The 14,172-nt window shown below is 55.0% G+C and overlaps 1 protein-coding gene across 3 annotated transcripts; it reads left to right on the top strand.

Annotated features, from left to right (window-relative positions):
• The first annotated feature begins 21 nt into the window (after nucleotides 1-21).
• POLL (DNA polymerase lambda) lies at nucleotides 22-8,441 on the top strand. Of its 3 annotated transcripts, XM_010819898.4 has the most exons (10): nucleotides 22-113; nucleotides 1,235-1,375; nucleotides 2,099-2,393; nucleotides 2,555-2,717; nucleotides 3,087-3,192; nucleotides 3,286-3,404; nucleotides 4,159-4,332; nucleotides 4,894-5,022; nucleotides 6,977-7,145; nucleotides 7,581-8,440. In XM_010819898.4, the coding sequence occupies exons 2-10, from the start codon at nucleotides 1,261-1,263 to the stop codon at nucleotides 7,943-7,945; spliced, it is 1,635 nt and encodes a 544-aa protein (XP_010818200.1). In that variant the 5' UTR covers nucleotides 22-113; nucleotides 1,235-1,260; the 3' UTR covers nucleotides 7,946-8,440. The 3 variants fall into 3 exon arrangements, with proteins under 3 accessions (XP_010818200.1, NP_001179488.1, XP_010818199.1); NM_001192559.2 differs by having other exon boundaries at nucleotides 57-113; nucleotides 3,087-3,404; nucleotides 7,581-8,441; XM_010819897.4 differs by having other exon boundaries at nucleotides 91-439; nucleotides 3,087-3,404.
• The last annotated feature ends 5,731 nt before the right edge of the window (nucleotides 8,442-14,172 follow it).

The following is a 14,172-nucleotide window of genomic DNA, read 5'->3' as shown; positions in this document are numbered from 1 at the left end:
GGCAACCGTTCCGCCTAGGGTCACTTCCGGATGACCCGGAAGATGTTCTGGGCATTGGCTTGTTCCCACCCCGCGAACCCCGCGCCCTCCGTCTGCTCTCATTGGCTGCTCTGGTAAGTAGTTTATGCCTGTCCATCCCCGGTGACCCGTCGGGTCCGGAGTTGACCCTATTCTGTACCAAATCTGGGGAGTGGGGAGGAATCCTCAGGACAGGATCCGGACAGTCCAGCGCTCCCCTAGCCCCACCCAGGGAGTCCCTGGCGCGCGGCAGCTGCGGTACGCGGCGGGTGCCTCACACCTGCCAGCGTCTTCTCCACCCCCAGCTGTGAGGCCAAGACTCCACAGTCCCGGAAGGCGCCCCACACCTGCTGCAGTCGTGCGTCTCCCTGCAGCTGCGGGCCTGCGCGTTCCGGTGCCGAGAGGTCCAAGACCAGAGCAGGTGCAGGGCGTTCCTCACCCCGGCTCCCTAAACTCCACCAGCCACCCCAACCCTCCCCGTTTTCCTCTGCGGGCCTGTGATGCGGGTAGAGAAAAATAAACAGGTTCCCCCTCGCCCCCACCACCAATCCCCACTCCCTAAAGATGGAGCCCGTTCCTAGTCTGGTATCCCATTTTCGTAAAGCTTTTTGGAAGTGGAATGCAGCAGGAGCAGATACTGCACAGTTAATCTTCAAAGCAGCCCCCTGAGGAATGATACCCTTTGAAAGTGAAAGTGGGAGTCGCTGAGTCCTGTCTGACTCCTTGGACCCCATGGACTGTAGCCCATCGGGCTTTTCTGTCCATGGAATTCTCAGGGGAAGAAGTGGATAGCCATTCCCTTCTGGGAATCTTCCGGACCCGAGGATCAAACTCCCGTCTCCCACATTGCAGGCAGATTCTTTACCATCTGAGCCACCAGGGAAGCCCATGATGTCATTTGTTCCCCCTTCAAAAGTTCCCTGGATATTTCCACTCTTCTTATTTTCCCCAGTATTCTGAAAGACTGGTGATTGTGCATGCTAAGTCACTTCAGTAGTGTCTGACTCTTTGTGGCCCTATGGATTGTAGCCTACCAGGCTCCTTTGTCCATGTGTAGAGCTAGGCTAAGCCAAGTTTAGTTGGGTTTTGTGAGACTCCTGGGAACTTGGCTACTGTCCCCAAACTGTTGTCAGTAGAGACCCCACCTTCATAGAGGGGTTGGGGAGCCCCAAGTCTGGGTTGCACATGACAACTGCCCTGATCAACCTTCCAACAGAAAGGCTTGGGTCCAGCCATACCTCAATGGACCCCAAGGGCATCTTGAAGGCATTTCCCAAGCGGAAGAAAATTCACACCAATCCGTCATCAACAACTCTTGCAAAGATTCCCAAGAGGGAAGACAGAGAAGCAGCAGGAGGTGAGTGGACCCACCCTTAGGGCCCTCATGTGCTTGAGCCTCAGGCTTCTTACATCTTTCATGCCCAGAATCAGATACGACAGCTAACTCTGCCCACCCAGAGCCTGCAGGTTTGTTTGTACCTCCCTTGTCCTAAACTTGGTCCCCAGTCTTCGACAGGTGACTTGCTCTTTCATCTTCTACCACACCCCGAGGCCTCTATAAATCAGAAACTACCCCCTGGTCCCTAAGGAAATGACTGATACAATCCTTTCCTCTAGGAAGCTGCCTGCTGGTGAGGGGAGGGGATCCTTCTCAGGTCCCCAGAGTTATGCTATTTTGCAGCCAAAGTGACAAATAGATGGCAAAAACTTACATGGTAGGCTGGGTTGGGAGAGGGGAATATATTAGACTGTGAGGCCTATAGTAGCAAAGCATGTGCCTTGTGCCTGATACATAATAAGTGTCTATTAATATGTGTTGAAAGAATAAATGATCAAATGAAGTGATTTATAGGCTCCCTGCAATGTGCCAGACACAGTTCTAGGTTACATCAGGGAACAGGACGTATCAGAATCTTTGCCTGTTATATCAGGCGATGGCCCATGAGGAAATTAACTGTATACTGTGGTGGAATGCCCAGAAGGCAGGGTGGAGGAAAATGACTGGGGGAAGGGGACTGTGAAGGGTTCATTTGGATCATGTCTGAGTATGACAGCAGGCGTCTGGATGCCCCCTCCACAGAGTGGCTGAGCTCCGTGCGGGTGCATGTTCTGCCCACCGGCATTGGGAGAGCCCGGGCAGAACTCTTTGAGAAGCAGATTGTCCAGCATGGTGGCCAGATATGCCCTGCTCAGGCCCCAGGGGTCACTCACATTGTGGTGGATGAAGGCATGGACTGTGAGCGAGCCCTCCGCCTCCTTAGACTGCCCCAGCTGCCCCCAGGTGCTCAGCTGGTGAAGTCAGCCTGGCTGAGCTCGTGCCTGCAGGAGAGAAGGCTGGTGGACACAGCAGGATTCGGCATCTTCACCCCCAAGAGGTGGGCTGGTCCAAGTCTTTCCTCAAATGTTTTCTTGAGCTATTAAACTCTCATTGTCTTAATTAGAAACATTAAAAAAAAAAGATTTCAGAGTCGACAAGGATTGGAAACAGATATGTGGTGAGACTCTGGTGTCTTAACCTGCCATCACCATCCTGCAGGTACCTGGATCAAGCACAGCTCAGCAAGGCAGACCAAGTCTCTTTTACGCCTCCTGGAGCTGGTGAGGCTCAGCCCAGGACAGCCCTGTCTCCTTCCCGACCTCCCACCAGACCTGTATCTCCTTCCTGGAGGGCAGATGCGGTTGCAAGCATCCAAGCCCAGGTCAGGAGTCTCCCAGCCCCCACGGCTCCCTTCTCCTGGGAACTAGATCACAGAAACAGGGAGGGCCTGGTGTTCAGAAAGTTTCAGGCCCCTGAGAGAGGACGGCTGTCTTTATTGAGAAGTCTTTTAATTCTTCCCAGCATTCATCACTCCTGTATTTGCCTATCTACCACATTTCACTGGGGATCCTAGGGCTGGGCACTAGGGGAAGCCAGGTGGAACACGGCCCCACACTTAAGCAGATCCAGGTCTGTTGCAGAAAACCCAGCATCATACTTGGGTCTGACTAGGAAACTCAGCCCCCACCTCGAAGGAGCCCTCCTCATGGGCGGCATGAACTTACTGTCTCTTCTCCTTCCCTATCTCAAGACCAGCTCTGATGGTGAAGCCAGTGACGGGGAAGAGACCCAGGTTAGCGCTGCTGATCTGGAAGCCCTGATCAGCGGCCGCTACCCCACCCCCTTTGAGGGAGATGGTGAGCCTAGCCCAGCCCCCGAGGGCCTGGATAAGTGGGTCTGTGCACAGCCTTCAAGCCAGAAGGCAATCAACCACAACCCCCATATCACAGAGAAGCTGGAAGTACTGGCCAAAGCCTACAGCGTTCAGGGAGACAAGTGGAGGGCCCTGGGCTATGCCAAGGCCATCAATGCCCTGAAGAGCTTCCACAAGCCTGTCACCTCCTACCAGGTACCTGGGGGCCAGGGGAGGACATGTGGGGGGCTGGGTGGGGGTCTTCTGTAGTGGGGGTCAGGTGGAGGGCTTAACATTTTCTGATGTCTGGGACTTTCACAAAAGAAAACAGGGAGATTAATGAAAGCAGCTTGGCAAAAATCTTGATAATTACAAAAGCTGGGTGTTGGGTCTGTGGGGTTCAGTATACTCTTTTACTTTCGAGTTTTTCCGTAATAAAAAAGTTGCTTGAAAGTTGAGTCTCTGAAGATCAACAGGCCAGGGTTTGAATTCTGGTTCCCATTATTCACTAACTGCCTGACTTTAAGCCAGTTATTCAAATCCTCTGAGCATCAGTCTCCTCATGAGTAAAAAGGGACTAAGAATAGTAACAAACACAGTGTTCCCGTGAGGACTCAAAGGGATGACCCATGTAGTGCAGGACCCGATACAGGGTAAAGCCTCACACGGGCCCCCCTGCTGTGGTGACGCTGCCCAGTGTCATCACCGCTGCCCTTCCTCTGCTCCCTGTGCTGAGCTCCATCCTCTGGGAACCAGCAGACAAGTTACTCAGCCCACTCCAGCCAGACTTCTCATCTTCAGCTGTGCCCAAGCTTTACACAGCTATCAGTTGCCCACCAACCAGACTGGCTTTCACTCAAGACATCTGCTAAAGGAGTCAGTTTCCCCACTGCTGAATCTGCTCCTCCCATCTTCTCACCTTTCCTTCCTTCCCACCTTTCCTTCCTGCCTCTGCCTCCTCTTCCCCTAGGAGGCCTTTGGTATCCCTGGGATTGGAAAGCGGATGGCTGAGAAGATTGTCGAGATCCTGGAGAGCGGGCATCTGCGGAAGCTGGACCACATCAGCGAAAGCGTGCCTGTCTTAGAGCTCTTCTCCAACATCTGGGGAGCTGGAACCAAGACTGCCCAAATGTGGTACCATCAGGTCACATCCTGTCCTAGCCCCCACTTCAGTTTTACTGTATCTTAGAGCTCCTGTCCCACACTTCTCTCGCCCTATGCTTTGATGAGAATGAACCCAGACTAGAGAGGGATCACTTCTCAAAGGGACCAGGGCCCATGCAGATCCTCCCTTGGCTCTCAGAACTACCCTGTTTGGTATCTTTGAGGCTTAGTCTGTGGTGTAGGCAGAGACAAGAAGTATATTTCTCTGTCCCCCAGAAAAACAAGGGCCTTCCTGAGCAGACCAGACCTGGGGGCTGAGAATCCAGAACAGTGGTTCCCAAACCCAGCCATGCCCAGAATCACCCCCAGATTGATGAGATGATGAATGAGTGTTTTAGGATAGGGGCAGGGCTGGGTTGAGGTGTGTCTTCCATGCCCCGTGCCTTTCCCAAGTCCCACTGATTACAGACCCTGGGCTTGCTCCTGCCTCATGCTTTCCTTGGAGTCTAGAGATGATGAAAACCTTGTGTGTCTGCTTATTCACTGTCTCTTCGTTGGTTCTGGATCCTCATAGCCTTCCCATCTGGCTTCTTTATTTCAGGGTTTCCGGAGCTTAGAAGACATCCGAAACCAGGCCTGTCTGACTACCCAGCAGGCCATTGGCCTGAAGCATTATGATGACTTCCTAGACCGCATGCCCAGGGAGGAAGCTGCAGAGATTGAGCAGACAGTAAGCAGGTGTCCCAGGGCAGTAAGGAGAGCCACTGCTATAGGGTCAGGGCCTGGCTCAAAGCCAGGAACTCCTGATCCCTCAGCGGGGGAGCCCAGCAGGCAGAGGAAGCTGTGGGCCGCCAGAGACTGGAACTAGTGGGCAAAGAGCAAGTTGGCTTAGGTAGGGAAGGGTTGCAGCACTAGCTCTCTGGGGCAGGGGTCTCAGTATCAGGCAGAGTTAGCCCTGGCTTAGGTGCTAGGATGGTGTTAGGACTGGGTTAATGTCAGGGCTTGATCAGAGCTGGATTATGGTCAGAACTACTTGAAGATATTGGGATTTGAACTGGGCTAGGGTAGGGTGGATCAGGGCAGAGGTTCTTAGCATTTTTTGACTCACAAACTTCTTTGAGAACCTAATGAAAATCATGGACTCTTCTCTGTCCACAGTCTGTAAAAATGCACAAAGTTGTATATCTCTTTTCAGAAGTACATACCTTCTGCAGCCCTCTGAAGGCTGGTTCAAGGTTTGGGTTAGAATTGGTGTAAAGGCACAGTGCCAGTAGGATTAGGTTTGGGGTTGGAGGAAAGCTAGATCCAGAGTCAAGTTAAGGTTAGACCTGAATCAGTAGAGTTTTCTTAGTGTTGGATGCTTTTCGTTAAAATTTATGATTGTCCTAGAAATAAGGTTTGGCCAAGATTAGGGTTTGGTTTAGAGTTGGGTTAGGGGTTAAATTCATGTAAAACCTAGATTAGAGGGAGACTAGGGTACATTTAGGGTGAGATGTATCATTTGTTCAGCTGGCATTAAGGTTAGGGACTGGTTTGCTCACTATGGCCTATGATTCTAATATGGCAGGACTCCCTGGAGACTGGCCCAGCTTAGCTAAAATCACCCTCCAGCTCTTCTCCCAGTCACGTGACTATGAGGCTGGTGTGGGATGGACAGGCAAGCGCCTTTGTCCACCCATCACTGGGCCTTAGTGCCAGTGATGACCTGTCTGTCACTCAGCCACGGTGTCTGGGCACAGAGAATGCCCCAGCGAGCCTCCAGCCCCAACCCACTGGAACAGAAGGGCCCACTCTCCCCATTTAAGTTCTCCAGTTTTAGGAGGTTTTGATGGGATTATCCATCCTAGGCCTCCTCCCACACTCTCAAGAAGGGGGTTGAGGGGATTAGCAAAGCCTGCCTGTCAGGAGAATTGAAGTATCCAAGGTCCCAGAAATCTCAGTGTCCTGCGGTAGAGACTGGGAAGCTATCCGCATACGAAAGGCCTCAGTGTTTCTGGTGTGGAGACTAATGGGCTTAACCTCCCTCGGCCCCACCCACTCAGTGCACCATGATCCCTCAGCCTCAGCTCCCTCCACACCGAGCCCCATTCCTCCAAGTAAGGATGTGGCCACTGGCTCAGATTTCCCTCCCTCTTTGCTCTCTCCTTTCCTTCCCTACACATGCAATTATATTTCTGGGTTCTGTCTCCCCAGAGGCCTGGACTAGGGGCACCCTGCCAACCACCTGTCAGGCTTCAAGCCCCAACTCACACACTCTGCATTTAGCTCTGAATCCAAAGATACCTGGGGCTGCTAAGACCTGGCTGAGGGCTCCTTGGCACCTGGCCCTCTGTACTCAGTGGAGCTTCACACACTTGGGTGTATGGGTTGGGGCAGACCCCAGAGAAGGTATGTCTGTCTGCTCTTGAAGAGCTCTAGAGGGAAAGAGCCACAGCTTCCCTCAGAATCCGAGCACAGCCTTCTCATCTCTCCCCAGGCCGCACCCAGTGGTGTGAGCGCGTTTTCTTCTCTTCTGTCCCAGCAAGGCACGCTCCCCAGGGTGGATGGAGCTCCTCTTCTGTTCCTTGAGGCTCTCTCTCAGGCTGGACCTTGCATCCAGGGATTGGCTTGGAACCCAAGGGGTGTGTGGGCTCCTGGGACAGGGAAGGCCCACAGCCCTCACCCTCCTCACTGTCCTCTCCCAGGTCCGGAAAGCAGCTCAGGCCCTCAACCCCGGGCTGCTGTGCGTGGCATGTGGTTCATACCGTCGGGGAAAGGCAACCTGTGGTGACATGGACGTGCTGCTTACCCACCCGGATGGCCGCTCTCACCAGGGCGTTTTCAGCCGCCTCTTGGACAGCCTCCGGCAGCAAGGTATAAGCCCCACCCCCAGGTGAGCAGGTGGGCAGGGGCAAGGTGGCCCCCAGGCTAGAGAGCCTCAAAGTTCCATCGCTAGGCAGGAAGCAGGGGAGGCTGCTCCACCAGAACCCACCTCTCCCCTGGGGCCAGAGCCACTGCCGGGAAGAGATGAATCAGCTCCTCACACCTCCCAGAGGTGCTGCAGGTCAAGGGTTCATCGGATCTTTCCATGCCCCCAGTGTAGCGGGTGGGAGTGGGCCATAGGAGGAGTTACTATGCATATTCTATAGAAAAGGACACAGGCCTGAAGAAAGCCTGCAAATAAATGGACAAGCTGGGGACAGAGGACCCAGGGATAATCAGGAGAGGCCTGGGAGGTCAGACGGCCCTGGGCTGGGCAGCCCAGGCCCTGGCTCCCCACCCTGCCAGCGCCCTCCTGTGTTGGGCCAGGGTTCCTGACGGATGACCTGGTGAGCCACGAGGAGAACGGCCAGCAGCAGAAGTACCTGGGTGTGTGCCAGCTCCCGGGGCCAGGGCGGCGGCACCGACGACTGGACATCATTGTCGTTCCCTACAGCGAGCTCGCTTGCGCCCTGCTCTACTTCACCGGCTCTGCCCACTTCAACCGCTCCATGCGGGCTCTGGCCAAGACCAAGGGCATGAGCTTGTCAGAGCATGCCCTCAGCACAGCTGTGGTCCGCAGTGCCCAAGGCCTCAAGGTGGGCTCTGGCCAAGTGCTGCCCACCCCCACTGAGAAGGATGTCTTCAGGTTCTTAGGCCTGCCCTACCGAGAACCCGCCGAGCGGGACTGGTGACCTGGCTGCCCCTCTTGGCCATTCAGCCAGCCTCAGCAGGCTGAACCTCACTGTGTCAACCACTGGCTCCTCTGGGCTTGGGAAGGGCCAGCCTCGCTCCCAGGATGGCTTGGCGCTCTCTGCAGCAGGGTCAGGTGTTACCCTGTCTACCTCACCATTGCCCTCGAAGAGTTGTGCACATGGCCCCCTGCCCATTTTAGGCAGGAACTGGTACCTGGCTTGGGGCCAGCTTCCTGCTTTGGAGGCCCAGGCATCCCCACTTCTCTACCCCAAGGAGGGTCTAGCTACTGGGGGTGGGATGGGGGCTGCAGGGGAGAGGCACAATACTGTGGCCCAGCATCACCCAAGACCCTTCAGAGCAAACGAGCCGCTCCGAGGTGCTTCCTCCACCCACCTCCCTAGCAGTGCAGCTGGCAGTGTGGGGCGGGGGCGCCCCAGGGTCGACGAGGACAGCATTTGAAGGCCAGGGGCCCAATAAAGTGCTCTTGAGATTCAGCCTGCCTGGTGTGTCTGTGAGCTGCTGTAGCCTCTGCCTGCCTTTCTCCTGGGAAGGGACAGAGACTGGAGGTGAATGGGAACCCAGGCAAGTTAACAGTTCTCCAAACGGGCCAGGCCTGAGTCAGCTCCTGAACAACTCAGAAAGGAGTAGGGGTGGACATTAAGAGGGAGGATTCATGGAGCCGGGAATTAGGCTTGTCTACCCATCAGCATGTCCTAGAATAGGCAATACCTAAGGATGTGAACAAACGTAACAAGGCTCGGTGAAAGTGACCAGTTTCAAATGTAACAAGTGACCTGTGTGCCATTGACAGGGCTGAGACAGTCCGGGAACGCTGTGCTGCCTGGAGGAGGCAAGGGGCAACTTCGCAGGAAATAGCCTATTTGAAAAGGGTAAACCGTTCTCTTTGGGGATAACTAAACCTGCTTTAAGAGAGGATGCTGTGTGCCGGGTGGGAATCAGAAGGCCAGGCTGGTAGAGGACTGAAAGTCGAGCTGAGGGGCTTAGTTTGAGCAGCTCGGAGAGGCCAGCTAGGGGTATCAGGGTGGTTTTGGAGGCCGGAGCTTACAGGACAGGAAAGATTTGGTGAGGGGAGCAGTCGGGTGGGAAGGTTTGGCATACCAAGTGTAATACGGCTCAGAGGCAAGAGAAGGTGGCTGCGAGGAGCCTGGGCCAGAGTTGGGATCCGCCAGAGTGTTGGCTGTGCAAAAACAGCAAAGGGGCGGGCCCCGAGTCCTGCATCTAATTGCAAACTCCTAGAGCTGGCGTTTATTGGCCTGGTCTCAGTCAGGGGATCCCAGCAAGCTTAGAATGGGCCCAACTCTCGCTCAGAGCCCTGAAGTCCAGCTGCTGGGTCATGTCAGGGAAGGAATCAAAAGCCACGGAGGCTGGGGGGCCCCTTTCACAGCTCAGTACCAACCAGAGAAGCCACATCAGAGGACTAGAAGGCTTCGTAAGGGCGACTTCCCCAGTGGCTCAGTGGTAAAGAATCCTCCTGCTAATGCAGGATGCAAGTTCGATCCCTGGTTCAGGAATATTCCCTGGAGGAGGAAATGACAACCCACTCCAGTATTCTTGTCATTAAAATCCCATGGAGGAGCCTGGCGGACTGCAGTCCCTGGGGTCGCAGAGCACACGCACACAGCACAAGCGTTCGTGGCAGGTGAGCCTCTCGGAGCTTTTCCTACAGGGAGGTGTAGCTGCCTGGGCCCTGGAATGGACAAGAAGAGCTGGGACTCTCTGGGCCCCCCAGGTGTCAGGGTTGCTTTCGGCCCCTAGGAGCTCAGCTAGTCTACTCTGGACTGGGGTCTCCGTGCCCGCCACTATCCCTAGCAAGGGGTGCAGCTGGTAGAAGCCCAAAGCCTGGGGTGTCTGCATCCAAATGTGGATGCTGCTACTTCCCTCTTGAGTGCCCCAGCCTGCTCAGCAGCCTCTCCAGCCCCAGAGGAGCAGGGCCTCCAGAACAAGGAGAAAGAGGAACCCGTGGGTCCCAGGATAACTTCCTGCACGCAGGAAGTCTTCAGAACCATAGGGAGGGATGGTGCTGGTTTCTGGGTCTGGAACCAGGGGCCTGGCCCCTCATCCTGCCATCTCTTAGAGGAAGGAAGGGGAGGTTCTCCCCCACCCCCAACCTCCCTGAGAGTCAGAATTCTGGAGACCACCTTCAAACCATGCAGATTCCTGGTCCTACATCCTGGCAAGGGCAACAGGAAATCATGGGTTAAAAAGAGTACCCACCCCCTCCAGAGAGACCCACCCTCAGGGCAGTGTCCTCTGGGCTTCTCAGGGACACTGGAGCCCGGGAGAATATCTAATGCAGGGACTCTGGTCCTGAGAAAGGCTGCCCAGTTAGGCAGAGGGGGAAGTTCTCTGAGTCCAAACTAAAAAAAGGGTACGACCAGCCACTTGAGAGCCTGAAATGGATTCCTGGGCAGACTTTCAACTCAGTGCCCCATCCTGCTGGAAGGGAGACTGGATTGTGGAGCCCTGGTGGGAACCGAGATACTGTCTTACAACTGAGCACCCCAAAACCACCACCCACTTACCACCTGGTCCTAATGAGGAGGAAGGGCCCCACGGGCCTGCTTCCTGCCTCCAGCTCAGCTCATCATTGCTCTCTCCCTGAGCTTCAGTGGTCTCTGGCCAGACCACAGGTGTGGTTGGCAGGGTAACAGTCTCCCAAACTTATCCACAGTTTATTCTCTGGAACCTGTGAATATATTACCCTACTTGGTAAGAAAGGGATGTTGCAGATTTAATTAAGAATTTTGAAATGAGGAGATCAGCCAATAGGCCCAATCTAATCATGAGTCCTTAAAAGTGGAGAACTTTCCTGGCTAAGATTAGAGAGCTGTGATGAAGGAAGGAAGGTCCGAGAGATGTGATGTTTCTGCCTTTAAAGATAAACGGGGCTACCAGCCATGGAATGTGGGCAGCCTCTAGAAACCGGAAGAGGCAAGGAAACAGATCCTACTCTAGAGCCTCCATAACAGAACACAGCCCTGCCAACACCTCAGTTTTATCCTGGGGAGACCTGTGTCAGACTGCTAAACAATAGAACTTGGTGGTGTGTTAAGCCATCGGGTGTGTGGAAATTTGTTACTGCAGTGATAGAGGACCAGTACACAGAGTGTGTCTTGTTCTTTCCCTGTACAAAGTGAGTGAAGGGATGGTGGGTATGAGCAGGCCCTGCTGTGAGGTAGAGGAGGTCCCTGGAAGTGCAGTAGGGTGTGGGGAAGGGGAGGGGCCTCCCCCCATGCCTGGAGTAGGGGAAAGGCAGGTGGTAGGCAAAGCTGGGGGCCCAGTCCTCATGGACGGGCTGCCCTGTGCTCAGTCTGAGGCTCCCAGTTTCCCTCTGACACTTTGAGCCCAAGGCACAATCCTCTCTGAGCTGCTTGGCCCCAACCCTGCCAACCTGGGAGCCTCATCTTTTCCTGACTTCCCTTGTAGCTCAGTTGGTAAAGAATCTGCCTGCAGTGCAGGAGACCCAGGTTCGATTCCTCGGTTGGGAAGATCCCCAGGAGAAGGAAATGACAACCCACTCCAGTATTCTTGCCTGGGAAATCCCATGGAAATCCCATGGACAGAGGAGCTTGGGGGGCTACAATCCATGGGATTGCAAGAGTCAGACACAACTTAGCAACTAAACCACAACCATCTTTTCCCAAGGCCTGGGTTGATAACATTGCCACTGAAAGGGGAACAAGACCAGGGCATACTTTCCTCCTGGGTTCTGGCTGTTCCTCATGAAGCAAATGTGGGCACAGGGCCAAGGTTTCCCAGGCCTAGAGTGGACATGGCGAGGAGGGCAGGCCCAGCTATGTCCTGTCCTCCAGGAGTAAAGGAATGGGAAACCCAGGCCCTTGGTCCTGCTTCACCACAGGGGAGTTATGAGTTCATGTCCCTTTGAACAGAATGGGATGCCTCTTGCCCAGACGAGGGACGACAGCTTGGAGAAGACGTTGGCCTTACTCCCTCTCCACTCCCCCAACAGGAGAGCCCCTTTCCAGGCCCTCCCCACACGGCAGCTACAGCTGTTGGGGCACCTGCTGCCCCAGGCCTAGGAGGGGCTCAGCCTCCAGACCTTTAGCCCTCTGTTAGCTCTGCCCTTTAGTCCGGACTCCAGCCAGACAGTTTTCCAGAACACCTGAGCAGCCCTGCTTCTGAGCTCTGGGACTGGGGGACCCTCAGGCCTGAAGTCCCCAAACTGGCCTGAGACTCTGGGCCTCGCCCCTATTGTCTGAACCAGGGGTGCCAGCCTTGGTCCCCTAAGTGGGGGTAAGTACAGAAGCTGAGCTCCAGTGAAAAGCCTAGAGGGAACATCCTGAAAGACATCCCAGAGGTAAGGAGAGGACCCAGTGGTGGAGGGACTTTGGGCGGGGCTCTGGCACCAGGCCATGGGGGGTGCTTGAGTGACTGTGGAACCTCTGTCTGACCCTTCACTCTGCTGGACCTGGGGGCCTGGTGCTGATGGAGCGGGCAAATGGCCGCAGACATCGTGTTCCTCCAGCAGCAAGACACCCTGAGCCCTACCGCCCTCACCCACCGGGCTCTGTCTGGTTCCCTCAGCAAGGCTGCCACTGTGCCCTTGTCTAACTGCGGGGCCATTTGCCTGTGTGCCTAAAGTACATCGCTGGGCCCGTGTTTGGGTGCTGCAGGCTCATGACTCTACATTTGCACATGTGTGTGGACAAGCCGGGTGTGTGTCAGTGTATCCACCAATCTCGACCTCGGTGTGCATGCCCCAGGGTCCTTAAAGGCTCTGGGCAGGGCTTGGGGCTGGATTGGGGGTCCCCAGAGTCCCTGTGGTGCTGGGTAGGGACTGCAGAAGGTGGTGGAGGCCCGATGGGCTCTGGACTCTGAGTTCTTGTGTCCTGGAGGCGGCCGCAGGGTGGGCCGCCTGCGTCAGCCTTGAGCGGCCATCAATAGCACGCGGTTAATTAATTTGATGGGAACAGCAGGGACCGCCGTTTGCATTTAGTGAAGTTCCAGGAACTTCCAACCTCATCTTCATAATTGGCCTCATAAATTGTAAGAAAGAGAGAGATCAGCAAAGCGGGAGGGAGGAGGGGCCGCTCGTCCGTCCTTATTTAATTTTATTGCTGAAATTCATCTTTTTAGCCTCCTCCAGAATCGGCTCTCCCTGCCGGATTTGCCTAATCATGATAAATTAATATTCATTTCCCCGCCTCTTACCCAGCTCCTGCGCTTGGATAGAGTTGGGGTGGGTCTCCTTCCAGCCCCTCCACCACGCCTTGGTGGGAGCCTGAGAAAAGAGGGGCTGTGTTACTACAAGGGGTGGAGGGTGTGGGGAATGTGGGATGATTGATTGGGCTCCTAGAGGACACACTCCTGAGACCCCAGACCCATCCCTGGGCAAGAATACTCCAGAGGGTCTGGGATGCTGGGATCAACTACCCCTGCCCACAGGGTCTGGGCGGGAGGGGCAGGAAGAGGCCACGAAGGCATTTTGGAGACCCAGAGGCTGAGACTGGGAGCAGTTAGGATGGATCTGGGAGGTGGATTCTGAAGGTCGGCACCAGGTGAGAGGTGGGGGGAAGGGACCTGGTCTTTGCCCCTCTTCTCCATCAACTAGGTGTAGGCTACCTTGCCCTGTGCAGACTCCATGGGGGACCCACTCTAGTCTGTGGGGCTTCACAGACACCCATAGTCTCTGGCCAACAGAAGTGGCTACTTCCCAACAGCCCAGCCCAGCTAGGTGGCTGGGCCTCTTACACTGGGCACCTTGGCTCTGCTGTGTGTGCGTGTTAGTTGCTCAGCCGTGTCTGACTCTTTGTAACCCCATGGTCTGTCTGTAGCCCACCAGGCTCCTCTGCCCATAGAATTCTCCAGGCAAGAATATTGGAGTGTGGTTAGCCATTCCCTTCTCCAGGGGATCTTACCAGCCCAGGGATCGAACCCAGGTCTCCTGTCGTGTGGCTGTACTGCTTTTCCCAGTAAGGCCCTTTCACAGACCTGCAGGAGTGCTTCTGGAAGGGTTAGGCAAATCCTGAGCAGTGGGGCCCCTGAAGTCCAAAGGGGCAGATGCTCTGTCTTCTTGCCTCATAATCAGTATGTGAGATATGGGAGGGATTTAGATTTTATCCACCACCTTACCCCATTTTACAGATGAGGAAACTGGACTGAAAAGAGGAGGTTACTGACCCAAGGTCTCACAGAAGTTGGGGCAGGGGGCTGTTTCTATCCCATCTTGGAAGATGGGTGTGGT

Source organism: Bos taurus, chromosome 26 (assembly GCF_002263795.3).
Source record: "Bos taurus isolate L1 Dominette 01449 registration number 42190680 breed Hereford chromosome 26, ARS-UCD2.0, whole genome shotgun sequence".
Taxonomy (NCBI): domain Eukaryota; kingdom Metazoa; phylum Chordata; class Mammalia; order Artiodactyla; family Bovidae; genus Bos; species Bos taurus.
The sequence above is the reverse complement of the archived record's forward strand: the minus strand, read 5'-3'. Positions and strand labels throughout refer to the sequence as shown.

Coding starts and splice junctions, on each gene's coding strand:
- POLL (NM_001192559.2), top strand. CDS start 1,261: ATGGACCCCAAGGGCATCTTGAAGGCATTTCCCAAGCGGAAGAAAATT. Junction 1,376..2,098: donor AGACAGAGAAGCAGCAGGAG/GTGAGTGGACCC, acceptor CCCCCTCCACAG/AGTGGCTGAGCTCCGTGCGG. Junction 3,405..4,158: donor AGCCTGTCACCTCCTACCAG/GTACCTGGGGGC, acceptor CTCTTCCCCTAG/GAGGCCTTTGGTATCCCTGG.